Genomic DNA, 26172 nt, shown 5'->3' with positions numbered 1-26172 from the left:
TCGGCTCCAGGTGCTCAATCTCCCGAAAGAGCATTAGCATTTTAAAGCCAGGGACTTCTTCCTTGGGCGCTGCAAAAGCAGAAGTTCAAGAATGGTTGGGAGTTTTCCTACTGAGCATGTTAAGACTTTTCTGAAAGGCATTAACATTTACTTCCACCTGAGTGGTGTTTGAGAATTAACAGTGGCACCACCTTCACTTCAACTAGAAAATTTCAACTGTGATTCTGATCCCTTTCTGAGAGTAGCAAGTAGGTGCCAACTGAGACCAATATGCCATTAGGATAATTTGGTCCGAATATCTTTACGGGGCCAGGGTGCTGCTCCAGGCCATTCCGGTCAGATCAGACGGGAACAAGGGTCTTCTGTGAGGATCATGTTACAGGACCCTCGCAGCTCGGTGGGACCGTGCAGGTGGCCATGGCCACTGGGAACGGGGCAGATCACGCGTTCCGTCACGACCACATTCTGCTGCGTGAGAAGTGGGTCAAAGGTCGCAGTGGGAGGGCACAGGAAGGAGCCAGAAGCCAAGCCAGAAGCCGAGTAAGTCTCCGTCACCAGGCAGCTGCCCTGCTGCAGGGGGTCGGGGATGGAAATGGCCGGCTGGAGGACAGAGCCTGAAGCAGACCAAGCGCAAGCCCCCTGACCGCCGGACGTGGTCTGGCCCCTAAACGGTTCCGAGTGCTGCATCTCTACGAAGTGGCCACAGGCGCCCGCCCCAGCGCCGCCGCTTTGGGCGGGCAGCTGAGCCTGTTTGCCTGTGTCATCCAGCCCCAGGCTGATCTCTGCCAGCTGCTTAAACTTCGGGCCCAGCGAGTCCAAGAAGCTGTCGTCCAGGTCGTCGGCAATGAAGCTGCAGCAGCCCAGGGAGCCCACGGGGGAGCCGGGCGCCCCCAGGCCTTCGTCGTCATAGATGAGCAAGCAGTCGTTTGCTTCCTGGCCCCCGTCCTCCTCTGCGCAGGTGAACGCTTTCTGAAGTGGAGGAAAGTGGGCGCATGAATTTAAAGAGACTCAGCGGGAGAATGCAATCCCACCCCCACACGCAAGGTCTGATAGGAATGTGCGACTTGGGTAATCCGGGGACATAGACAGCCTTCCTACCACCGATCTCAGCAGAAATTCTCTGGTGTTTGGAGAGTAGTGTAGTTGACTTTCCCTCAGAATTGAGCCTGGCCGAGGCTCATGTGCTAATTCTTGGCTTTGAAGGCACTGACATGGATGTAGGCCTGAGAAACGAATGTGTGTGAAGCCTGGAGGTTGCCCCCGGGCCGCGTGAGGTCCCTGTGTGTACTTGTGCCCATGCGTGTCTTTGTGTTTGGGGGAGGGGAGGAGACATCCCACCATCATCACAGCGCCCAGCCGGACTGCGGCCTCGGCCTAGACCCCACAGCCCTCGTGGGAGCCTGCCCTTAACCTGGGCCCACACCGCCTCAGACGGTCCCAGCCTCCTCTTCCCAAGCAAGCCCTCCCTCCAGGCTACCCTCAAACGCAGCATCAGCCGCCATCTGTGGGCAAGATCCTGGCACCTACCAGTTTGAAACCAAAACTAGATGTGAGATCTGTTCTAATCACACACCAACCAGGAGGCAAGCAGCTTGCTCGCAGAGTCCTCTGTTCTGGTGCCCTTGTCCCTTCGTGGTTCTGTGCTCACTGGTCTTTGACCACATCTCTTCCTCCCACTTTTATTTTTGGGTCATTCATTCAATGGTTATTCAACTTTTCTGGGCACGGACTGCTTTGAAAATGTGAAGAATACTATAACCTTTTCTCGTAAAAGTATTTCTGTCTGGCATCCTCTATGGTACAGGAAATACAAAATAAGCTGCTTCGTATTTCTAAAGAGGATGCTGCTGATCCTGAAATTCGAGTCTGTTTGCCTATTACTCCTTCAGCAGCCCAATTTTGACAGCCATCCTCGTTTATTTGTATTATTTAGGCAAAGTGCCCCATTTTTTTTTGGTTACATTTTAGCAAGCTGAAAAGCAACTGCAAAACTGAAATATAGTCAAGTAGAAAAAGGTCTCTAATGTAAGTGAGAGAACAGAGGCACGAAGTTTTTCGCCGGATTACCTGGGAAAAGTAGGACTCCAAGAAGTTCATGCTTATCGCTCCTTCAACACAGTCCTTGTGGGTCCCTCCTGTGGAATGCCTTGTCCGCATGGTCCCCGTCTGGCCCGCGGAGCAGAAGCCCAGGCCAGTGGTGGCTCCGAGCCCCGCGGTGGCCCCAGCTCCCGCGGCCGCTCCCAGGTTGGTGGTCAGTTCCATGCCCGACGCTCCTTCCACCGTCATCCCTCTGGTGCAGGCATTCATGCAGACATCTAAACACAGGGAGGACATTCGCTAACGGCTCATGCTGGGATTCCTTAAGACGCCGGCCTCTGATATCCGGGAGCAGCCATGAAGGAAAGCAGATGGGCGGGAGAAAGCACAGCGCTGTGTCTAGTGGAGATAAGAGCAGCCCGCAGTCTGTTCTGTGAGAGGAACGCGGAGGTGAGGGTAGAGCAGAGGGTACTGGTGAAAGAGCTCTGAAAACATGCTGATTGAAAACAGACAGAGGACATGGATCTTCAGAGACAGCAGCCAGCAATGGAAAAGGGAAAACAGAACACTCAGCACACCGCCGCGGGAAGCTTCTGATGCGATGCTTGTGTGTTTTCAGGGGAAAATTGTAATGAAGCTGCCCTATTGGCTCAGTCTGAAACCCAAAGAGGAGACACGCATGTGTGATCGTGCAGATTAGCTGGTGCTAGCTTGGTGTCCTGGTGCCTGAGGAAAATGTTCGCACAGCATTGTTTAGATGAGCTAAGAACTGGAATCAGCCCAAGTGCCCATCAGGCGATGAGCGGATAAAAAAGCTATGGTACTACACACAATGGAATGCTACACAGCAGCGAAAAAGAAGGGTCTCTTACTCTTTGAGACAGCACGTATGAACCTAGAGAGTACTGTGCTAAGCAAAGCCAGTCAGTCAAAGACAAGTATCACATGGTCTCACTCAGATGTGGAATCTAAAGAACAAAATAAACCCATGAACAAGATAGAACCAGAGGATAAATGGAACAGACTGACAGCTCTCAGAGGGAAAGAGGGTGGAGAGGACAGGAAGAGATCAACCAACGAACATATAGGCACATATGCATAACCCTGGACACAGACAATAGTGTGGAAAAGGCCTAAGAGGTGGGGGCAAGGTGGAAGGAAAAATGTGTAATAGTCAACAACAACTACAAAAAGAATAGTTCAAGTTGGGTGGTAGTACAGTGTTTGTTATATTTCTTTCTATGGATGAAATCTTTTCTATTCCAAAAACATCATAACTGACTGTGTGAGAGCTATATTTCAGTTTATTAAAGTTTGAGAAAAGTAACAAATCTTCATATGTTAGAAACAGTAGCATCAGTGGGCAAATGAACTTTACTGAAGCCAGATTTAGGTCACGAAATTGACAAATATTCTAAAAATAAACCATTTCATTAAAACCCTATCTTTAATGGTACCACCTCCCAGCATGTACACAAATATGCAAATTATTGAGAAAATAATTTAGAACACTTCTTGCTTTTCAACATTTCTTATTTAACCCACTGTGACTTTCAGAAATAAATTTGATGTTCACGTACCAGAACTTTCCATGAAATCAGCTCCATTGGAGGTTATAAGTGGCACACAAATATTTGTGATTTCCTGCAAACCATGTTAAAAAAATACATTAAAAACACGCACAGATTTTGTGGCTCTTTGCAAATGGTGACATTACAAGAAACCCAAAGGCTTACAGGAATAACCACTTTTGACGTCTGAAGAACTAAGATCTTAAAAGGCGCCATTCATGGCAGCACTGACTCCCAAGGGTCCTGAGGGCCCTTTTGATGTCCCACAATCCCCTTTCCTATCTGAATGTTAACAGAACTTCACTCTGTATAACGGAAATAAATGTTTGACACACTGGCTCCTCACCTTGTCTTCAGGCTGGGCCCCTTCGATCCCCCACTGATGAATGGTTCCTTCTGAGCCCTCAGGAACCGGGATAAACCCAGATGTTACTCCGCCAATAGGTCCCTTCCCACAGTCACAGGCCAGCAGCAGGAGGGGCGCCACTAGCGAAAAGGAAAACAAAGTAGTAAGACATGTCCATCTCTTGGGAATGGTTTGATGTGACAATTGTCAGAATGTTATAATACAAAGAAAAGAAAATATTTTAAATATTTATGGAAGACCTAACGGAAAGCACAGTTTGTTTCTGTGAAATAACATTTGGTGAACTGAACATACTAAAATTTCATAGGACCATGAGGCTGCAGGAGACGGAGCGGCCATCCCTGTGATCTGTGTAGTTGTCTTAAAAACGGGCCCGTTTGATGGTTGATGAACGCGGTGGTTCAGCTCCTCCATCTTGCTGGTAATTTGTTTTTATTGCGATGGCGTTTCTTTGTACATGTTGAGGCTGTGTTTATGGTGTCAAGTGAGTGCACACTGGATGGACAAGAGTTTAGGCGGCGTGATGTTTCAGTGGTCTGTCTCCTCTGCTCTCTCAGGAGACAGCAATGAAACCAGCAAACCGCACTTCCTTATGCTTTAAAAATACCTTGTAAATTAACATTTAAGTGAATGGGTTGAAGTGGGATTTTAACTCTAAGAGTCTGTGGTTTTATAATGAATTAGGGAAGTGACCGAATTTTTCAAGGATTTCTTTTATTTTTATACAAGAATTTACCAAAAGTTCTTTTAAGTTCAAAATATGACTCACAAGATTTCAATTTCAATGCAACTTTTTTAGAAATCCGTATATTGAATACAGTACCTTTTATTTCTATTAAGAAATAGCACATGTGTGTACTTTCCCTAGGTATGTTCAATGACCCTAATCAGATGACGTGGAGAAGCTGTGAAGGGGGAGTGTGCATTGAGGCGGTGAGCTGTTTGGAGGAAGGGTTGGGTTACGCAGTGACGTCTGGGAGCCTGTGATATGTCAATGAGTGCTGTAAAGCATAAAGCCCATGATTTCCTAAATTTATTTGTCCAAGGCTCTCTTTTTACTCAGAACCTCATGAGACTTGGATATGGCGAAAACATTTTAGGAAGTGTCTCTCTCATGGATAAAGTCATCGTTTTGATCATGACTATTATTTCCCCCATCTTGATTCTCTCATGCTGTTTTCTAAAAGTCTAGCATTTATTACTTGCTTCTGCCTTATGCTAATGCCTACCATTTATGACTATAGATTACGATTCACGTATCTGACCTGCTTGGCTGGGTATGAATATAGATTATTGGCAAGTGACACTTTAACTTTAAGCATTGCGGATTCTTCCTGGGAATGCCATTCCCCCGGCTTTGCCTGTGACAGTAGGGAACATGTCTTCTGCGTCGCAAACATGCATCACCACGCAGTGCAAGGGCCTCTGCAGTGCTGCCCCCCCCCGGGAGAAACAGAGGAAGCGTGGGGGTACTCACGCAGCAGCATCAGAAGGCCAAGCAGGATCAGGCCGATGGCGTCAGGCCCCAGCCTTCCCGATGGCTGGTCTCCATACCGGGGCCCGGGCTGGGGGACTGCTCTACAGGTGTCCCTGTTGTCACACTGACACACCTCCACAGCCAGGTTGTCGGGAGTGTCGCACTGCTGGTCTTGTCTGTCTGTGATCACGAGGGGGATGGGGTACGTCCCGGGGGGCAGCGGCGCCTGGGCGCTCAGCATTGCAGCGGTGGCTGCAGAGAAATAACCACACAGATCACAGAGGGACAGTGCCTTGTCTCTGAAAACGACTGCCTCTTGTTCACAGCCAGAGTTCCGTCGACGTCACTGTTGTGAGCAGTGAGGCTGCTGGCCGGGTGAGATTTGAGCAGTTATGAGGCTGCAGGGATTTGGCCGGGTAAATCGGGCTGCACATCCTCCTGGTCCCAGAGGGGTCTCCCATGAAGACTCGGTCCTACCCTGAATGTCCCCACAAAGAAGAGGGGCGCAGGCACCTTTAAACCCCAGGTCCCTCTCCTGGGGCGCCCCCACTCCTGCAAGTCTGCCTATGCCAACTCCTTGATTCGTGGTGGCCCTCCAGGGACAGGCGGGAAGCCAGGACATGGAGCAGGGAAACAGACCAGAGCTGGACCGACCAGCGGACAATTTACAGCCGGTGCAGACGGTTGCCGCCTTGAGATAAATGCTGGGCCTCCGTTATATTTCAGCTCCAGGCCCAGAAAAGCAGCCACGCCAGGTGGGTGACACCAGGACCTGCTGCGATGACTGGCCAGCCCCTACCCTGACCTGACCAAGCGGTGGAGACCAGGACCCTGAACTTAGGCCTTTCCTAAGATTCCCGCCTGCAAGAAAGAAACAAAGTCCCCTGACAAAGGACTCAGTGTGTGCTCTCCCTACAGGAAACCTCCCCTGTCCCACCATTCCCCTTCTCTCTTCTCTCCCAGCTTCTTCCCCCACAGGCACGCATCTCGCAAACCCTAAAGGACCCCACAAGGCTTGCAACCAGGGGAGCAATGGGAAGTAGCAGCTTGTCCCAGGCTAACCCCTGAACCTGACCCCAAGGCTCCCTTTTCTCTGACTCCCCTAGAGTTAGGGCGGCCCAGCCCAGCTCCTGTTGCTTCTTCTAAGCCAAGTCCTGTCTTGTTTTATGACTCCAGCTTGAGCAAGTATTCCCTCATCGTCATCTGGGCGCGCGTTGTGAAATTTTCCTGCAGGAGGTCAAGAACCCACACACCACCGGCCGCCCGAGGCAGACCTGCCAAGGGCCAGGTCCCCTTCCTGTAACACCGTGACTGCATCCCTCCTGCCTAAAGCCGTGTCTTGGTGTCTGACTTACCAAGACTAGGTTTCTGCTCTGGCTGAGGCTACCTCAGCTGCCCCTGGCACCCCTGATCCCCTGAGCCGGAGCTGGCTGTGTGGGGTTCCCTGTGGTGAAGGCCATTGTCTGGCTGACTCGTGAGCATAGATTGCTCTCCATTTTCCATTGCTACGTCCTCCCTTTCCAAGTGTGCTCCGGCAGCAGCTCTCAGTGGCTGCAGGTCTATGCTGCTTCTGCCAGGCCTTATTTATTAAGTAACTTATTTATTTTACACTCAATATCATTTTGTTTTAGTTTCAGGTCTTGACTCCATCATGCCCTCTGCCATTACCCTGGTCCACCCAGTCCAACCACAGTTGTCCGGCCCCACCTCACCCAGTCAGGTGTATCTTTTGCAGCCTTTCCATTGGCCGTGTGCCTGGTAAACCTATTTAGAGCTAAATGCTACGTGCTCCATTTAGAGCCACAATCTTACCCCAGGTCAGTAAGGCCCCAGGAAAGAAGGCCATGGAGAGCAAGATCCCTTTGGGGACCTAGCAGTGACGGACACCGAGGACGCGGGCCCCATGGAGCACATTTATAACAGGGAGCAAGGTTGGTTCAGAAAGGAGTGAGAGAAAAGTGAGTTCACTTATAAGGGACTTGAGGTGGCCTGAGGGTCACTATCGAATTTGAGAAGGGAGGAGATTCTTATCAAGTCTTGTGGCTATTTCTCTGAGACTCCTGGCAAAGACAGGAAACGTAAGCTTAACGTGGAAAAGGCCAGAACAAAAGGAAGGATGGATTAGCTCATTGCCATTGGCGAATGGGTTTGCAGGTTTCCATTCACCCATGCTTGGGATTCCTGACTTGCAACTCTTCTAAGGAGCTCTTCCTATGAGCCCTGAGCAGGCCGGCCCTCCAGTGCGTCCTCTCTGCCCCCAGCCTGCCCAGAAAGAAACCTCTATGTATTCAGAAACCTAAACAGCTCTGCAGTACAATAGGTGCCTGACTAAGCTTCTTTTGGTGGGCTCTGAAAGTAGAAATCCTATCTAATAAAAGAGTAATATGCAAATTGACTGTCACTCTAACACTCAAGTTGGCTGTTCCCATGTGGCCAAAGATCCTGCCCCCATGTGAACTCAAGATGGCTGCCACAAGATGGCCAGCAAGGGAGGGCAGTTTGAAGGAACCAGGCCTGCAAGGGAGGGCAGTTGTGGGTGATCAGGCCAGCAGGGAAGGGCAGTTGGAGGGGCCAGGCCTGCAGGGGAGGGCAGTTAGGGGCAATCAGGCTGGCAGGGAAGCAGTTAGACATCAATCAGGCTGGCATGGGGTGATCAGGCTGGCAGGCAGAAGTGGTTAGGGGCAATCAGGAAGGCAGGCAGGTGAGCAGTTGGGAGCCAGCAGTCCTGGATTGTGAGAAGGACATCCCTCGAGGGGTCCCAGATTGGAGAGGGTGCAGGCTGGGCTAAGGGATTCCCCCACCCCCATGCACGAATTTCGTGCAGTGGGCCTCTAGTAACATATAAAAATAAAAATTGGAGTCCACATGGAAAACAGGAAATATTAAACAGTGCTAACACAATCTCATAGCATTTCTTTCCTCTGCTTAAGAGAAGAAATTCCTGAGGCGAGAGCTCCATCTTCGTTGCCCTGAATTTTTTTCAATTGCTCCTGGAAAGAACCTGCTCCACAGGAGCGCTCTCATCCTCCCAGAGCTTTCCTTGGTGGCTCACCTGCACTGCTACTCACCGTTAATGGTTGTGATCCGCCACACAACCGGCAGCTTGGAATCATTATCCAGGGAGAACACGTAGGGGCCAGTGTCTCTCCCGCTGTCCTGCGCTCTTGCAGAGACAGCCACAGAAGGTGACGAGCTGCAGATCCTTTCCTGGGCCAGGACCATTGTCGGGCAATTTTCGTTAAAACCAGGCACTTCAACGTAGATGGTGCCCGTAGATGTCTTCCCTGTTTTTTCTGTAAGAACAGCATGTTAGAGTTAAAAAGATATTCAGAACAGGCAGGCTAGAAGAGTCAATACGGGGAGCGAGGGGACATATGCAATACTTTCAACAATAAAGATGAAAAAAATATAGACACACAAAAATGAACCTTGTAAGTGTTTCCTGCATGCAGCCAAGTTAGTGTGTCTTTTCATGAGAGATTATATTTGTTATTCTTACAGTAAAAATGACCTACAATCTCTGCATCTTGTAAAAAGATATTTAACTTGGCTGGTATCTGATTTATAGCATTGGCTATTAATTTAATATGCTTGGGACCAAGACCTGTAAGGGGATGAACTCACTGACTACTAATGAAATCAACATAAAAATAATAGTTTTCTTCAGTGTATTCACTTCATGATCCCAGCACTGTGTGAAAGATTTTTACTTCTAAAATTTGGGCCGAAGTATTTGAAATAAGAATTGATTTATTTTTGTTACCTAAGATATAAAATACAATTGAAAAAAATTTAATATGTCAACAATCAGAAACATTAAATGAAATCTAGCAGTGGTGGGCTTGAATCTTTCTATATTTTTCCCCTCTGTGCTTTTTGCTATTTTCTCAGATGATGTGAATTTGGTGTTTATTCTTTCGTTTTAACTTTATGTTTGCTTATTGCCTTGAGCATAAGCTAACTTTATACTTGTGGACACACACATACATAGTCCATGAATAATATTTTAAAAACATTTCAGAAGATTTTATTGCTTAATGACATAAGCAATGAGGTTATGTCATTAATCTATAAATTATTTGGAACTCATTGTATGAGTAATTCATAAAGGCACCTCCCATTGGAGCTGAGCTTCCCTTGTAGGCATTCAGCATCAATCTTTATCCATCCTTCTCAAAACCGGAAATTCTGGTGGGTCTAAAAATCCCTGTCCCAACCATAAGTAAACCACAGGACAAAACACAGAATTCACTGGTGCTACGAAGGCCATTGAGATGTTGGAATGCTAGCCTTCTAACTTCAGCTGCTTCGGACCTGAGACCCAAGAACCTACAATTATTGATCTAATATTCTATTTGTAACTAAATGCAATTGGAGGAACATTTCTCTAAATAAGAGTGAAATATTTTCTTACCATCGATGGCTAGAACCTCTGCTATGATTGTCCTGTTACCTATGAAAGTAGAAGAATCCCGAGCCATGTTTTTGGCAAATCTGATTTCAGCCGTTTTTGAGTCAATAATTAGAAAACCACCATCATTCCGTCCGAGGGCATATCTGTTTTATAATAGAAAAAGGTAATAGTTTCCTTTCAAATATGGAATGTTACCTACTTAATGAAAATGACCCATTTATACTTAATGTATTTGTTTTGAATATAAGACATTGAAATATGCTTTTGTGAAAAGCTGCAGAAAGTTAACAAAACAGCATGGACAAACAGTATTTTATAACCCTTAAGATGTGTTCTCCTGGGTTTTTCTAATTTATGCTCTGTGCAATAACCCTTGTCCTTACTCTTTACACTACAGTAATGAGTTTTGCACGTGCTCTTGGATTTTAGGCATATGTGTCTGTCTTTGTAGACACTGTTCAGTCTTATTGCACCACAGCCTTCTGGTGAACTTCTGCTCTTTAAGACTCAATTGAAAGTTTCTGCAAACCATTGTCCTGACCTCTCTAGGCAGGCTGAAGCACTTTTCTTTTAGTTTCCACTTTAACTTACATTATCTTTGCTCATAATACAATGTTGTCTAATGATTCCACTACTTATCTCTCCTCCAGTTAGCAGCTCATTGAGTTGGCCACCTTTGTATATCGCTGTATTCTCGCCATGTAATAGTTTGGGTGTAACTTATTCATTTTAACACTGGGGATGGAGTCCGAAACCAGGGCATGTGCCCTGAGTGGGAATTGAACCGTGACCTCGTGGTTCATAGGTTGACGCTCAACCACTGAGACACACTGGCTAGGTATAATAATTTATAGATTAATACGAAGTCAAGAAATAAAAAAAAAAAAAAAAAAAAAAAAAAAAAGAAATAATAAGATGTCATTGAAGTAATCGTACCTGACATTTGAAGCAATTTTGTTAGCTTCTTCATCAAAGGCTGCATACGTTCCCAGGATATAATTGATCAACCTTTTCCTACTTATGCCTTTCTGGACAGTAAACGTCTTGGAAGCAGGGCGGAATGCAATTCCTTCTTGCACATTTATAACTTGAACCTTGACTTGGGTTGACTGGATTCGATATTGAGAGATTACAGATCGGTGAAATTCAGCTTTGTTTTTGACGGCGATACTAAAGTGTGCATTTTGTAGTTGTTCATAATCTAGGGGCTGGAATAAATATAAAATTAGAAGAAAAGTGTCAAAGAAATACGGTTTGGCAAACCCAGAAGAGGACAAGAGAACTCTAATGGAGATTCTGATTTCTATGAATAGAAACCGATGTTGGAAAATGATTTCAGAGATCATTGTAAGGTTGAGATAGAGAGACCTTTGGGATTCTTAACTCATGTAAGCTCAGTGCAAACTCACAGAGCGGTACTAGCAAATGTCATTTTAGGCGACGTGGTGCAGAGGACAGAACCCACCATGTTGTGACAGCCTGGTTTGATCCCGGTTCTGTACTTACAATCTGTGTGACTCAGGGGACAGTATTTCATATCTCTGATCCTCAACTTCCCACTTCTGGAAAAAAAAAACCCCGCCCTAGCCGGATTGGCTCAGTGGAAAGAACATCTGCCTGCAGACCAAAAGGTCCTGGGCTCAATCCCAGTCTAGGACACGTACCTTCATTGCAGGCTCCTCGGGCCTTGGCCCTGATCGGAGGCAACCAATCTGTGTGTCGATGTGTTTCTCTCACGTCATGTTTCTCTCTGTGTTTCCCTCTCTAAGGCCCGTAACACATTCCTCTAAATGGCAGCCCTGGTCACTCACAGAACAGCCGCTGGATTCATGTGCAATGGTGTCTTTTCTGATTTTAAACTTTGTAGATGGCAAAGGCAGACTGTCTTTGTAAACGGGGCTGGCAAAGAGGCCTCATAGAGCAGTGTGTGGGTGGCTTTTCATAGACCTATTTGCGGATGGTCTTGCATGAGAACGATTTGACCTGCTGTGGGGTTGGCCCAGACCAAGGCCTGCGGAACCCTAGCATAGCCTTCCTAGTAAAATTCATGAAGGGGATGAGATAAGGACAATACATCTGTGCATTCCTGAAAATAATTAAAGGAAGTGATCTGGATTGAATTTTAACTTTGCAGTGACTCCCAAACTTGTTAAATGGATGCTTTGCTCACCCATTTTCCATCTTGCAGCATTAGTTATACTTGCCCATTTTCTAGAGAAACTTGCCTCTTTTCCTCTTTGACTGGCTAGTCCAATTACAATAAATTGTCAGATTCAAAAGCCACAATTCCATGTGTTTGTATCTCTTGCTAACTTCAATTGGAGAGGGGAAATGAGATTAAGTAAAGAAATGTGTTTTACTTGGCTTGTGCTTAAATCAAGCGTGTGTGTGTGTGTGTTTATTTGTGTTTTTCTACAGACAGTATATTACTTTGTAAGGAGATAAATCAACACGTTAAAAAGGCTGTCTTTAGGTAATGGGGCTATGTGTGTGTCTTTAAAAAATTTGACCTACTTTTGTGTGTTTTCTATAATAGAAAGAAGTGGCATGATTAATACGTGCATAAAGTTTACTTGTAGAAATGATAGTTTGGCTAATAGAGAATATGTTAGCCACCAAAGGGAATCAAGACCTTACCTTAACCACCTTCAGGATGCCTTCATTAGTCCTGGCATCAGTTTGTATCTCAAACCAATTCCCTTCGTTGCCAGAGGTAAAGAAATACTCCGCCAGCCAATTGTCTGTGAACTCTTCGTCCAAATCTATTACTTGAAATCGAAGTAATTCAGAACTCAAAGAGTTTTCCTTAATACTTGCTGAATACTACGAAGGAGAGAAGCAGAATTTAAGATTCAGTGTCAGGTTCCATAGAAGGGGATTATGTTTATTCTGACTGGCCTTCATCATTAATTCTCAGATTATGTATTGCCTCCTTGCCAGTTACTGAATTCCTATATTTTACAAAAGCTATTTTTTTTTAGAGAAAAGTGCGGAGAACCTAACTAGAAGCCAGCAAGCAGACACATGCTGAATTAGGGTGGCGACATATATAATAATAAAAAATAAATATATATATATATATGTAAAGATGATTCTTGAGGCGTGAAGGGTCTACCTGAGATTCCTTGAACATTGGGAAGTTGTCGTTGACGTCCTTCACTTTGATGCTGCTCTGACACTGGCTTGCTAACCCCTCTCCGTCTCGGTCTGCGCCGCTCACGATCAGATGATAGCTGCTCACTTGCTGCGTTTGGAGTCAGGAAAGGAAATGGATTAACTCTAGTGCCAAGGATACGAAGGACAACTACCTGCTTCCCGTGAGTGAGGAGGGCAGGCATTCCAGCTCATGCTTTCGTGGAGCACGTGCACCGTCTACTGTCCATCATTGAGTGTGAGAGGTTCTCTAAGAGGCGGGGACAGATTTTCTCTTTTGGGAACTGCGTAGGGCAAGAAAGGACACCGGGAACAAACATGGCAGTGGTGGTGGTGGATGCTTATGCGAGGGGAGCTCACTTGCAGAGTTTTTTCCTGGCGGTCTATTCAGAAAACCATGCGCACAACAGTGATAGGGACTGTGTGGGGCAGCGTGTGGTGGTGGCCGGTGGTGGCAGGATGATGGGGAGAGAGAAGGAGAGTCTTCAGTGTTCTGGGAGCGGGGTAACAAGAAAAGGAGTCAGGAGAAGAAGTGTGCCATCTGAGAAGGCTCTTCTGAGAGACATTTTTTGCTTTTCCTCCATCGCATGAGGAATGAACCACAGTGGGGCTGCCCTTGTAGGCACGCCTTCCTCCCCCTGTCCTGAACGCCCATGGTGGTCTCCGGCTGTTTGCTGGAGGATTGACTGCGCAGGTGCCAGGCAACCCCATACCCCCCCTCCCCCCGAATCACATTGGGGTGCAGACAGTTTCCCTAGATTGGCCCAGTGAGTCCTGGGGACCTCTCTTCCTCTCCCTTCTCAGTCTCTGCTAAGACGGAATCCCTTCCTTTCGGCTTTCTTAAACAAAGCCCTTGCTGTAGTGGCTCCCGAGGCCTCACTTTACCTCCCGGTCCAGAGAGCTGGTCAGAGTGCGGACCTCGCCGCTGTGTCTGCTCATGAGGAACATGGGGACGCCCGCGGGCTCCTGGGAGACGATCTTGAAGGCGATTCTCGAGTTCAGGTGGTTGGGCTCATCGGCGTCCGTGGCGTTCAGGATCATCACCAGCGAGTCTGGAAGGGAGGGGTTCATTAAAGAATACGGAGCCGGTGATGTTCTGTTCACATTATCTACGCCACTCAATTTCAAACCAGCGCTTGCTTTTTAAGGTCTTACACCTATGTCATGCCAAAAGTATGACCCGCCGCTGGCTCTTCATCGGCAGAACCGCGCTGCCTCCCCTCCAGCCCAGCTCCCGGCAGCCGTGGCTGTGTGGGCAGAGGCTCTCTGTCTTCGCTGGATGGATGGCTCTCCGATTCTCTCTTTGCCCCGAATGGTTCAAGTGAGGTGAGAGTGGCCCGTGCCGTTTAACCTCAGAAAGCCCTGCCCGTGCTGCCGGCGACCTAAGGCCCTCCTCAGCTTTGTGGCTACTGGGCACTCACGTAACTTGTATGTGAGAATAAGATACTCCTGGCCTCATTACAGAGCCACACCTGGAAGTACAATGGCTGTGAGGCATTAGCTCAACTACACATATCAGCAAGAAGATTTAGGCTATCTTCATCATCAGTTTTTCTGGAAAACTGATGAAACTAAGAATAAATTAGCTTATAAAAATGATGTGCTATCGGGATACTTGTATTTGAAAATTAAAAAAACAAGCAGTGGTAGGTACTGTAAAAAGACTTACTTGCAGGGCTGTTTTCTTCAATTTCGCCCATGAATATATCTTGTGAAAACACCGGAGGGTTGTCATTGATGTCTAAAATTTTGACCATTAATACAAGTGGCTTCTCTACATCTTGTCCATGGGCATTTAGCGCATGACATGTGATCTAGAAAAAAAGGGAAAATGTTCATTCTCACTCAACAAGCTTAATTTGCACACTAGCAGCCTGCGCTGGCATGGATAGAACTTTCATGCCAAGGAGAAAAGCATTTCCTCACGGAGTAGATAAAGCAGGAGAAGGGACCCGTCTGGGCAGACCCGTTGGGCTAGTTGCCCCTTTCTCCAGACTCAGCCTGGCTCCTGGCAGCAAAGCTCTTGGCAGGCTGCATCTGGAGTCTGGCAGGCATGCCCCTCCTGGCATAGCCTTCAGGGGCATGACCATGAGTGGAGGCTCTTTGTCGAGAGACTAATGTTATTTGTTGGTGGATTGATCTGTGCGCTGATAACTCCTCTCAGTTAACCAATACAAGAGTATCATCTTCTAGCTATGATGCCTGAGGGGACAAGGGAGCCCAATGGTGAAGACACTACTTACGTGGAAATGTGGGGTTTTCTCACGATCAACTATGGACGTTATGTTAATATCCCCAGTAGTTCTGTCAACCACAAAGATTCCCAGAGGGGGCTGATCAACTCCGATTCCAGTAATGCGGTAGGAAATTTTCTGATTTACATGGAAATCTGAACTAATCTGCAGCAAAAAATACCAAAATGTTAAGATGCTCATTACTCAGTCTTTTTCCTCCCCCCCTTTCTCCACAGCTATAGTCTTAAGTCATCTGTCCATTTATTCCCCCTTTCTGGCACTGTGCTGTTTACTTTTTACCTTAATAGATACTAGAAATATGACATAAATTGTTGCTTCTGTTGACCGGTATGGACCAATATGCATTAATCATTTTGGCCTTAGAACATTTGCTTAGAATAGATTGTGGCCACCATGGTGATGTTAAAAGATTGAGAGAAAGTCAGAGAGGCTCCTTCTGAATGCTCCCTTTCTTAACAGTTAACATTTATTTCAGTTTAAATAGGGAGAGCTGGAGAGAAAAAAGGGAAAGGTTTATATAGTAAGTATTAAAATGTATTGCTCTTTAGTCTAATTTTATAGCTTTTTGTGTGGAAAAGTCCAGAGAGATATAGAGTTAGAATAGTGTAATGAACCTGATATATTTTATCATCCAGTTCCAGTGATTAAGAATACATGGTCAATTCAGTGTTGGCTCCCAGGCATTTTTATAATTGTCTTATCCACATATTTTTTTCTGTTGGCTAGAATCTGGATCTAAAGAAGGCTTATCCATTGAAATTGGTCCAAGTCTTTTAATTATTCTTTTATTACTCTACAGACCATAGTTCCTACATCTTTGTCTATTATTATTATTATGATTTCTTTTTGGTTGTAGACATCAGGTTACTTGTTCTGTGGGCTCCGTCTGCATCTTGCTAACTGGAGCTGACATATTATTTTAATTTACATCGAACCCATTTGATCTGAAAACTCACTGCTCTGGTGACTTACTTGGGCAATGGGGTTCCTTTTGGAGTTGTCTTCCTCTTCTCTGCAGGGTTTTGTAAATTTCACCCATTCCCGTTTATGTCTCCTCTTGCCGTGGACCGCTGTCCCATTTCCTCCGGGCTGCCCCTTCGTCTATGGAAAAAGGGGTTCCGTTTTAGCATGAACAAGTGGGACATTGTTGCTTTGGGAATTGATTATAGACACACAGGTTGAGGAGCCCCCTATGTTTCAGGATATCTAAGACTGTTTGATGTCTACATTGCTCTATCTCAGACTTGGTCAAAGAAGAAACATTAATAACTAAAAGAATTACAGAGCTTTTTGCAATGTGATTTTTAAGACAGCATTTAATCATATTTTATATTCTCTCTACATATTCTACAATCTCTTAACTATTATCTTAACAAAATAGGCCCTGTATCATTAAAACCTGTTGGTTTAACATAAGAAGAAAGAATGCCTGAGATAAATTACATTAATAACACACATTGCTGGTATTTAAGAATTATTGGATTAGTTGTTAGAATTTTCACATTTTAATTGTTAAATAATTTAAAACATTTAATATTTGTTTTCCTGAACACAGTTTTAATTTTTTTTAATGGAACTATTATTTTAGTTACAAAAAGCTTTTCATACTTTACCTCTATTCTCATTTCTCCAAGAACCAATAGGACCACCTGTGGATATTTAAATAAAGTAAAATTAAATGTGAATTTTTCAAATAAGTACTAACTACTTAAGATAATAATTCCAATATTTACATTCTGCTGTTCATAATATAGTTTGTTTCTATTTTTGAAAAAAAGATTTTGATTCAAAGAATAAAATCTCAAGAAAAAGAAAATGCTCTACATATAAACAAATTCTTCCAGTTCTGTACTCTGACTGCAGAATTGTAAAGATATTCAGAGGAATCTATTGTATTTTGAAATCTCTTCTTTAACAGCTGGTATAGTAACCAGACATTCCAAATCTGGCTCTTCTGCAAATACTTCCCAGGAGATACGGAAATTGTTGCTTTGGCAAACAATGGCAATCATCATTGTGATAAACTCGTCAGGTCCATGGGCAGTTATTGAAAGCCATGATCTACCCAGCTGACTGGTACCTGTATTAGTGAGGCAGTTCTGTATCAGTGAGCTACAGAGTGAGGCATTTTTTTTTTAGTTGTTCAAGAGTGGACATAACGAATGGAACTAGTCTGGTTTAGAGAATGGAACATAGGAGATGGGGTTAGACTATTCCAATGGTTGGCAAACAGGCTCGCGAGCTACATGCAGCTCGTTGGCCCCTTGAGTGTGGCTCTTCCACAAAATACCACGGCCTGGGCGAGTCTATTTTGAAGAAGTGGCGTTAGAAGAAGTTTAAGTTTAAAAAATTTGGCTCTCAAAAGAAGTTTCAATCTTTGTGCTGTTGATATTTGGCTCTGTTGACCACTGGGCTATTCTAAACACAAGAACTGCTTGCTGGGGCACACAGAGCTGCTCATCTCTGCCCTACTCCATGTAAAGATTGAGCTTAATTTTCTTACTCATCTGAAATACATGACGATAAATGCGAAGGCAGGCAGGCCAGGGTCTCTACTTTCTCTAGAGCACACGGGACCTTCAGCTCTGTCCTTTTCCATCTTCTGCTCTGCCTAGAATGCATCCCTTTCCCCCTTCCACCCCGTAAGTATTACTCACCCTTTAAGATCAATTCAAATTCTAACAATGTCCATGAAGCTGTTTTTACTGAGGCCTCCTTTTCTAAGCGTGTGCAACCCTTATTCTGAACTACTATGCAATTTAGCCCAGAATGGTTTGCCTTGATTTATTATTTCTTAATCGTTTTATGTACATTGTGGTGCTAACCCAAGAGAACTGTAAATTTGCCTGATCATTGCTTCTACATTATTATTATTACTTGCAACCCTTACAATATCTGTTCCTCCGTCGATGTTTCACAACTATTTGTTAATCCACTGATCACGTGATCTGAAGGACATCCAGTAGGGGAAAGATTGTGCAAAATAAATAAGAAGAAAAAGTGAAAGTAATAGTAGTAGCTAGTATTTATTATGGTTTCATGTCAGATGCTATGCATAGAGCTTTGTATTTATTATCTTTATACTTAGAGAGCTGTCGAAATGAGCTTGTTGTTGTAATCCCTTTTTTTGTGGACGAAGAGATGGAGACACAAGAGAGGGAGCACTTGGCTCCAGCTAACAGACCTCCTACAGCCAGGATTTGAACCTTGGCAGCTGACTCCAAAGTGTGTACATCACCACCACAGGGGAGTCTAGCCAAGGAAGGCATAAGTAATAAATAAAAGCCACGGGTAGAGAGAAAGTTTTATCATAGTCAATTCAGATTGTCTTCTTGGCAAAGAATGAGGTTACTCCTGAAATGATACAGATTTATTTGTTTATTTGGGGAGATTATCATAAAGAGGTAAGTCCGAGTCTGAACCAAAGGAGTAACTCTCTCAGACATGGGATGCAGGACCTTTCCATTCCACATATTTCATCGAACTCTTTATTTCCAAGGGTGTGTGTCCACGTGGCCACGGGAAGAACCAGTGCATACTGGGACGGCAGGCACAGCTCTGCTGCTCTTTACTGAGCACTCTCAGGTACAACGGGGGAGAGCAGGCCAGAGCACCGTGGGAACTGCACTGCCCCGTCTCAAGGAGGAAGGCCACACACACTCCCTTTACAGGAAAACTGGGAAGAGTCATCCAGCAGATATGGACATGTTCGTACTAGCCCCACTGAGCATGGTGCTTCTAATAGTCACTAAAGTACGAGTCCTGTGTTCCTGCCCGCATAGGAAGGACAGACCTTGAACTATGGAGGATGTACATTAGTCAATCTTTCACAGAATGAGAGTCCTTAGAGAAGTTACTGAGTCTAAATCTTGACTCTTGTGCATCCTCTCTTTTAAATCAAGAGCATTCCCTCATTCTAGGTGGTATTGTGAAACTGATTATTTTTGCTCTTCTAGGAATAAGGGGTAGCTAATAAGAAACACTTCTAAGTTTTGAAAATGCTCTTTAGACATTTGGAAATATAATTGTAGCCTTACATTATTTAGAATTGTGTTTTAAAAAACTTAATTATTTTAGTTAATACATCTCTGTGGCTACTTGATTATTTTAGTTAATTTGCTAATCTATTTATTGTCAACATTTAATTACTATTTCAGTAGTTTGTTTTTTTTTTTTAACATATTTTATTGATTTTTCACAGAGAGGAAAGGAAAGGGATAGATAGCTAGAAACATCGATGAGAGAGAATCATCGATCAGCTGCCTCCTGCACATCCCCCACTGGGGATGTGCCCGCAACCAATGTACATGCCCTTGACCGGAATCGAACCCGGGACCTTTCAGTCAGGAGACCGACGCTCTACCACTGAGCCAAACCAGTTTCGGCTATTTCAGTAGTTTCTTGACAACATAAACCAGCTAAGTTGTCTCTCTTGGACCTGAACTGGACATATCACTGTGGAGAAAGCACTTCTTATCTTAGGAGTCCCTACACTTTTCCTCCTTCCTCTTGGTTCCTGGTTATTTTGATAATTTTGATTAAGTGGTTTTTGAAACATTGACATGGCAGAAATACTTTGGTATAGCTAAGAATTAGAAATATTTTATTAACATCAAATCAAAGTATTAAATTAATAAAATATGAAATAAACTGATTTGATATCTGTACCCCCCATTTGATAATTAAAATGTATGTAGTTATACTAGAGGCCTGGTGAGTGAAATTCATGCACTTGGACCACGGAGGGTGCAAGCCAGGCAGAGGGACCCCATGATCAGGGCTGGGGAGGGACGTGGGAGGTTGGTCAGCCTGGGATGAACTGTGGAAGGGCTCCAGGGGACGGACTGTGGGAGGGTTCCAGGGCATGTCTGACCCCAGCAGCAAACTAACCTACCAATGGAGCACCTGTTCCCTGGTGGTCAGTGCACATCATGGTGAGTGATTGAACAACCTTAGCATATCATTAGCATATTATGCTTTGATTGGTTGAATGGCTGACCAGATGGCCGGACACTTAGCGTATTAGGATCACATTAGCATATTTATATATAGGATCATAAAGGTTTGTATGTATAAAGTAGATACACAATGAATACATTTTGAAGGTATTTTAATAACTGCTACTTTACTTGGTTTGGCTATCATTTTATTTGGAGTTACTTCAAGCTTTTGTGTGGGAGGGTAGACATTTGGACTATGCATTGGATTCGTGGAGCTGCTCCCGGCTGGCCTGGGGCATAGCAACCTTTCTCATCTCTGGAACGGGTATAAGAAAGGGCCTCGCCCACTGCCCTCTGGGAAATTTGAAGCTGAATTAGGTAATTCAAAGAAATCATTTCAATTTTTAAACACGTTGGCATTTAATTATTTGTGGGAATAAAGTCATTATATATATGTTGGTGATTTCACTTCTATAATTGGTCAGATGAAGTGATTATTAATGTGTCAGGCCATAGAGGTCATCAGTAATGTTTGATGAATAAATTGCATATGTACAATTCAGAAGACATGAATGATTTATCTTTCATCATCTCCTATCTATCCTTTTTAAAATGGAAATTTAACCCCCCTTAAAAATTCTAATAAACTCCTCTGTATTCATCAAGTCAAATTTCTTACTTGAACAAAAATGGCATGTTTATTTCCTTGGAAATTCTTATTTAATTTTGGACATTTAAATTTCAGTAACTGAGTTTTAGAGTGCACTCAATTAATTTAGAAAGTCAAACCTTGTATCATGATAGAGATGCTAATTAAAACAAATACCTGTGGATATTCTCAGATGCTCACTTTAATTGCTGCCTGAGTTGCAGTCAAGTGTAGTAATAAAAAAATTGGACCCTGGATCCTGAATCCCTGAGTTAAATCCCAGTCTCAGTGGACCAGCTGTATAACTTGGAAACATTACTTAATTTTTCAGTTTCCTCATCTGTAAAATAGGGACAACATTTCTCCTTACTTTGTAGGTTTCTTGTGAGGACTCAGTGAATTCACAAGTGTAGAGCACATAGATGAACCCTAGCCCACTAGGACTTACGTGCTTAGCATGTGTTAATCACTTGTGTCCCCAAACTTAAACAAAAAGGTATAAAAGAGCCTCTTGGACATGAAGTGCCCTCTTATCATTGCTGCCCACACCAACGCACATAAGAACGTCCCCCTTTTTGAGCGTTAGAAAGCGACAGGAGCCAGTGCTCTGTCCAGTTGTGTAGCTCGTTCCTTGCCCAGCTCCAGGGGACCTGCTGACATTGGAGCTGAAGTGAATGCACCTCCTGGAACCGTGCCCCCACAGCCCGGCCAGCTGTGCAGCTGCCATGCGGGACAGCGGGCTCCTTAGACAGGTTCAGGTATTCACAGTGTTCTCAGCAATAGTAACCAAGCACCAGTACCCAGGGTGCCCCCCAAAGTGGACACACACACTTTGAGCAATTGTGAAGGCAGTGTTTATTAAAATGCACTTCACTTCCCAAATCTGAGCCATCAGCTGGTACAGTGCACACCTTCTGGGGACACCCTGTGCTTCTCTTGTGAGGACTCTGCACAGCGAGCCTCACCTGAGGCCCTCGGGTGACTCCTGACGGACAGGAAGAGGCTGGAGGGTGGGGGAGCTGCTGGGAACTGAGGGTTGGGTCCGAAAGGAAGAGGAGCTTCAGGGTTAGGTCAGCGGGAGTGGAGATTGACAGAAGCAATCACACCTCTCCCGCCTTCCGCTCACGTCGGGCGGGGTTGCCAGCATTGCCTGGCAGGGTCATTCTGATTTTGGCTCTTAACCGGAAGAGGGGACTGGGGAAAACTAATTTCCATACATGTATTAGCATTGGAAAGCAGATTGTCTCATCAGTCACGAGGAGAAGAGACACCTCAAAGATTTTCCTTCTGTTAAGGATTGGGGCCATTTAGCTTACAGTTTTTTCCCAAAAGTTGACTCTGGATATTCTGTAGAAGAAGGTGGTTGGAGGTCATTTCTCTGTGTTGGACCGCATTCTCTCAGAACTTGGTGTTTAAATGACTTCTCTCTGCTTTTCTCTAGCCTACCACCACTTGCTTTACACATGGTGCTCTGAAGATGTTTGTGTTTCAGACATCTAAGTTAGTTTTGTGATGAGTAAATTTATGTAATATAGAAGCATAAAATTGAAGCACTTATTGTCCAGATGGTAACAGGGGTGTTATATTTGTGGACTATAAAGCACCGAGCAATGTGCCCCTTGAAGACCAATGTTTTCAGAATGTGAAGTCTCTGAAGAAAAGCATTTTTCAATCACAAAGGCTTTCCCCAAAATGCATATTTTGTATTGTACAAATGGACCAGACAAGCGCAGGAAACTGGCAAACAGCAAGGCAGAATAGTAAGCCGCTATCAGAGTCATCTAATTACTGAAGTGTTGCAGCTGAGAGGTACTCGGTCCTAGAAAGCACTTGGCATTCTCCGAGCTCCGTCTCTCTCGCTCAGGCCCTGATGGGGGAGGCCTCGGCCTGGCTCGGTCCCTCCTGTTTTGCCGGCACCGGGGCTGGTGAGTCAGCAGAGCAGGCGCACAGGGCTGTGCCTCGCTGCTCTCCAGGCAGCCCCGGTGTGGTCACAGGATGGGAATTAGTGCGGAACCTCAAACACGTTTCCCCACTTCCAGACCCACCCTTCCGCAACTGAATGCGCGTCCCCGGAGACAATGCTTGGGAAGACACTGCCTTTTTCCCAGCACCGCGCTGTTTCGAAACTGGGTGGCGCCCACTTCTGTGCGGGTTCCATTAGCCTTCACGGACGTACTTTTCAGCGTGACCCTCACCTGCTCTTCCGACTCATGTCCACACTCCCCAGCGCACTGTCATGCCGGCCCAACCAGCGTGCCCGTTGTCCCCAGGCACATGTCAGACCGCACCTGCCTTTGCTCACGTTGGTTTGACAAGGAAAGATCCCCTCCCTTGTCTGCCTGTGAAATCTCACCTGGGCCCTGGAGCCTCGTCTGCCGACCTCTCTCCTGGCGGACACTGCCTTCCACTGACAGCATCAACAGGCCAGCATTGTCCAGTGGAATGCAATGAGAGCCCAGGAGGCATTTAAAATGTCCTCATAGTTACATTTGAAAGGACTTGGGAAGGTAATATTAATTTTAACATACGTCTTATCTGACATATCCAAAATACTACCATGTCAATATGTAAGCAATATAAACATTATTAATGATGTTTTCCATTCCCCTTTTCTTAATAAATCCTTAAAATATGCTGCATATTTTATACCTCAGGCCAGTCTCATTTCGAGTGATTAGTAGGCACATGTGGCACAGAGCAGTTCTAGACCACTCAGTTTAACAGTTATGTATAAAGTTATATCGCTGTTTAAATAGCTTTGTGTGTGGGTTTAACATATTCTTGAGAGGAGAGAAACGTTTTAACATTTCATAGTGCATTTTAGAGGCTGTGTGTGTGTGTGAAGTTATAGTTTAGAGAGGCCTTATTCGGTTATTCATTTACCCATTCTTCAAACAATTGAGTGCCCACTGTAAGACAGATATTATAGGTAGACATTGGAGATAAGACAAGGAATGAAACGGCCTTCAGGAAGAGGTTCTCACAGACACCAGAAGAACAGAGGGATGACAGAGGACATGCCTCACAGCAGGAAAGAGCTCCCTAAGCTTGTGGAGCCACAGGGACTGGGCCTAAACTGACAGCCAGACCTCCCCCGAGGGGCCCTGGATTGCGAGAGGGTGCAGACTGGGCTGAGGGACAGCTCCACTCCCCACACAGGGATTTCGTGCACCGGGCCTCCAGTTCTCTATAATATTCTTAGGTCAAATAAATATGTTAGATAACCAAACAATTACAGTTCACCTCTGAACAGCATGGGAATTCTTTTCAATAAATACTGCAAATGTATTTTCTCTTCCTTATAATTTCCCATAAAAATGTGGTGTATTATATATGCATGTCATATGAAATATGTGTTAATTGACTGTTTATGTTATTGGTAGGGGGAGTCAAAAGTTATACAAAGATTTTTGACTGCATGGGGTCAGTGTCCCCCTTAACCCATGACCATGCTGTTCAAGGGACAACTGTAGCTACTTTGTCATAATAGAAACGACTCTCACAAAGAGCATAATGCCAGTTTTCTAGAGCGGCCTCATGAGAGCCAGGGCTGGGGATCCCCTGGCTCCCACGGCAGCTGTTCTAATTTTGGACACATTTACAGTCCAGAAAGTTCCTCCTGAAATCTGTCTCCTGCCACTCTTAAAGTCCAATGACCTCCATGTTATAGGCGAAGAGGCGAGTGCAGCTGATGCCTGGACTAGCCCAGTTTATTATCGGTTAAGTGGAGAATTAGCATTCGGAATTTTAAAAAATTTCCACTGTGATATATTTCACTATTTTGTTGTCTTCATGTAACTGATAATATTGTGCCTCTCTCCTTTACTGGACTCGCCCCGCTAGGATAGCTGGTCTGCTCCATCCCGCCAGCACTTTGCTCTGCAGAGCCCACTTCCCTCTGGGTTAGAAAGAGGCCCACCCAGCGGAGATGGCCGTCTCCGACGCGTCTGATAAAATAATGCAGGTGTTGCCACCAAAGGCAGGGCCTGTTTTGCACAGAATGACTAAGCAGACACACTGTTTTCTCAATAATCCTCGCAGCTGCTCTCGAATCAAACGTTGCTTTGATTTTAATTCAACGGTCCTTGACTGTTGGAAAAACATGTCAGGTAGCAAGACCAGGCATGATTCAGAGCCATACGCTCCACAGATATGTAACCTTGGGAAACAGGCCTGCTTCTCTTTACTGTGCTGCAGCTTGTGCATCAAAAAGACGAATAAAGACATTACTTTGAAGAAAGTGAGGGTGTTGTGGAAAAGACATCTGAGGTCAGGGTTATTTGATCCATTAACTAAAGAAATGCTAAGTGGCGACTTTCAAATTAATTTCTCACTGGCTTAGTTTAAAAAAAAAAATATCGATTTTTTACAGAGAGGAAGGGAGAGGGATAGAGAGTTAGAAACACTGATGAGAGAGAAACATCGATCAGCTGCCTCCTGCACACCCCCCACCGGGGATGTGCCCGCAACCAAGGCACATGCCCTTGACCGGAATCGAACCTGGGACCCTTCAATCCTCAGGCCGGCGCTCTATCCACTGAGCCAAACCAGTTAAGGCTCCGTGGTTTAGTTTTCTATGTAAAACACATGAAAAAACAAAACAAAACAAACGCACAGCAAATGGGAGAAATGGGTAATCATTGCCATTGCATATTAAAATGTTACTTAGACTTTCTAAGAGGGATTTGCAATTTCATTTTAAAATGTTTGTTCCCACTGTGCCCTCTTAGACTTTGTAGTGGGGATTCAGCAATCAAATACAATAGTCCCTTAGAGGAGGGGGAGAAACGGGGAAAGCTGCGATCATTAGGATTGTTAGGAGGAGGAGTGGGACTTACCAGTAAAATGGCGAGAGGCCCCGTGGCCCCGAAGCGGAGCCCAGCCATGGTGCGGAGTCCCTGGCGAGCAGATCCGGAGTGTGCCTCAGTCTGCCCGCCTGTCCATCCGCAGGCGCTGTGCCTGCCCAGGAGCCGCCACGGCCTGTTATGCGGTCCCTCCCCACCCAGTCCTAGGATTGGTCTCCCCAGAAACGCCTGAATCACTTTTCTCCTGGTGAAAACCCAGACACACCCCAACTCCTGAAGCAATGAGATCCTTTGTTGGAAGCTGAAAGCGAGGCGCAGAGGCCAAATGGGAAGGGACCAGATGAACAAGAAGTTAATCACCGTGTGGGGCGCAGAGCGAGCCCTGACTGCACCCGGAAGAATCCAGCTGGCTCTCGGCTGGCAAACAGCACACAGTCCCCCAAAGCTTCTCTTCTCAGGCCGAGTCCGTGGAGAGACCTAACGCTGAGCAAAACGTGGGTGTGA

The 26172-nt window shown here is 45.2% G+C and overlaps 1 protein-coding gene across 6 annotated transcripts; it reads right to left on the bottom strand.

The window, feature by feature from the left end:
• Nucleotides 1-65: 65 nt before the first annotated feature.
• On the bottom strand, nt 66-25814 carry DSG3 (desmoglein 3). 6 transcript variants are annotated; one of them, XM_036417570.2, is made up of 17 exons: nt 25706-25738; nt 18165-18237; nt 16888-16923; nt 16247-16375; nt 15263-15418; nt 14689-14833; nt 13905-14071; nt 12982-13110; nt 12504-12689; nt 10803-11074; nt 9867-10009; nt 8521-8745; nt 5453-5704; nt 3955-4094; nt 3618-3690; nt 2068-2315; nt 66-969 (listed from the first exon to the last, which is right to left on the bottom strand). In XM_036417570.2, the coding sequence occupies exons 3-17, from the start codon at nt 16897-16899 to the stop codon at nt 337-339; spliced, it is 2910 nt and encodes a 969-aa protein (XP_036273463.1). In that variant the 5' UTR covers nt 16900-16923; nt 18165-18237; nt 25706-25738; the 3' UTR covers nt 66-336. The 6 variants fall into 6 exon arrangements, with proteins under 6 accessions (XP_036273463.1, XP_036273461.1, XP_036273462.1 ...); XM_036417568.2 differs by lacking the exon at nt 18165-18237 and having other exon boundaries at nt 25702-25806; XM_036417569.2 differs by lacking the exon at nt 18165-18237 and having other exon boundaries at nt 3618-3681; nt 25702-25805.
• Between the last annotated feature and the right edge of the window lie 358 nt (nt 25815-26172).

Source organism: Pipistrellus kuhlii, unplaced genomic scaffold (assembly GCF_014108245.1).
Source record: "Pipistrellus kuhlii isolate mPipKuh1 unplaced genomic scaffold, mPipKuh1.p scaffold_m20_p_6, whole genome shotgun sequence".
Classification (NCBI taxonomy): domain Eukaryota; kingdom Metazoa; phylum Chordata; class Mammalia; order Chiroptera; family Vespertilionidae; genus Pipistrellus; species Pipistrellus kuhlii.
Note: the sequence above shows the minus strand (reverse complement) of the source record. Positions and strands in the feature narration are given on the sequence as shown.

Bases quoted from the DNA above. Each gene is read 5' to 3' on its own strand.
- DSG3 (XM_036417568.2), bottom strand. From the start codon at position 25,749: ATGGCTGGGCTCCGCTTCGGGGCCACGGGGCCTCTCGCCATTTTACTG. The intron at 3,691-3,954 runs GTGAGGAGCCAG...TTTTTTTAACAT, and splicing joins GGGCCCAGCCTGAAGACAAG to GGTTTGCAGGAAATCACAAA. The intron at 2,316-3,617 runs GTACGTGAACAT...CCCTGTGTTTAG, and splicing joins TGATTTCATGGAAAGTTCTG to ATGTCTGCATGAATGCCTGC.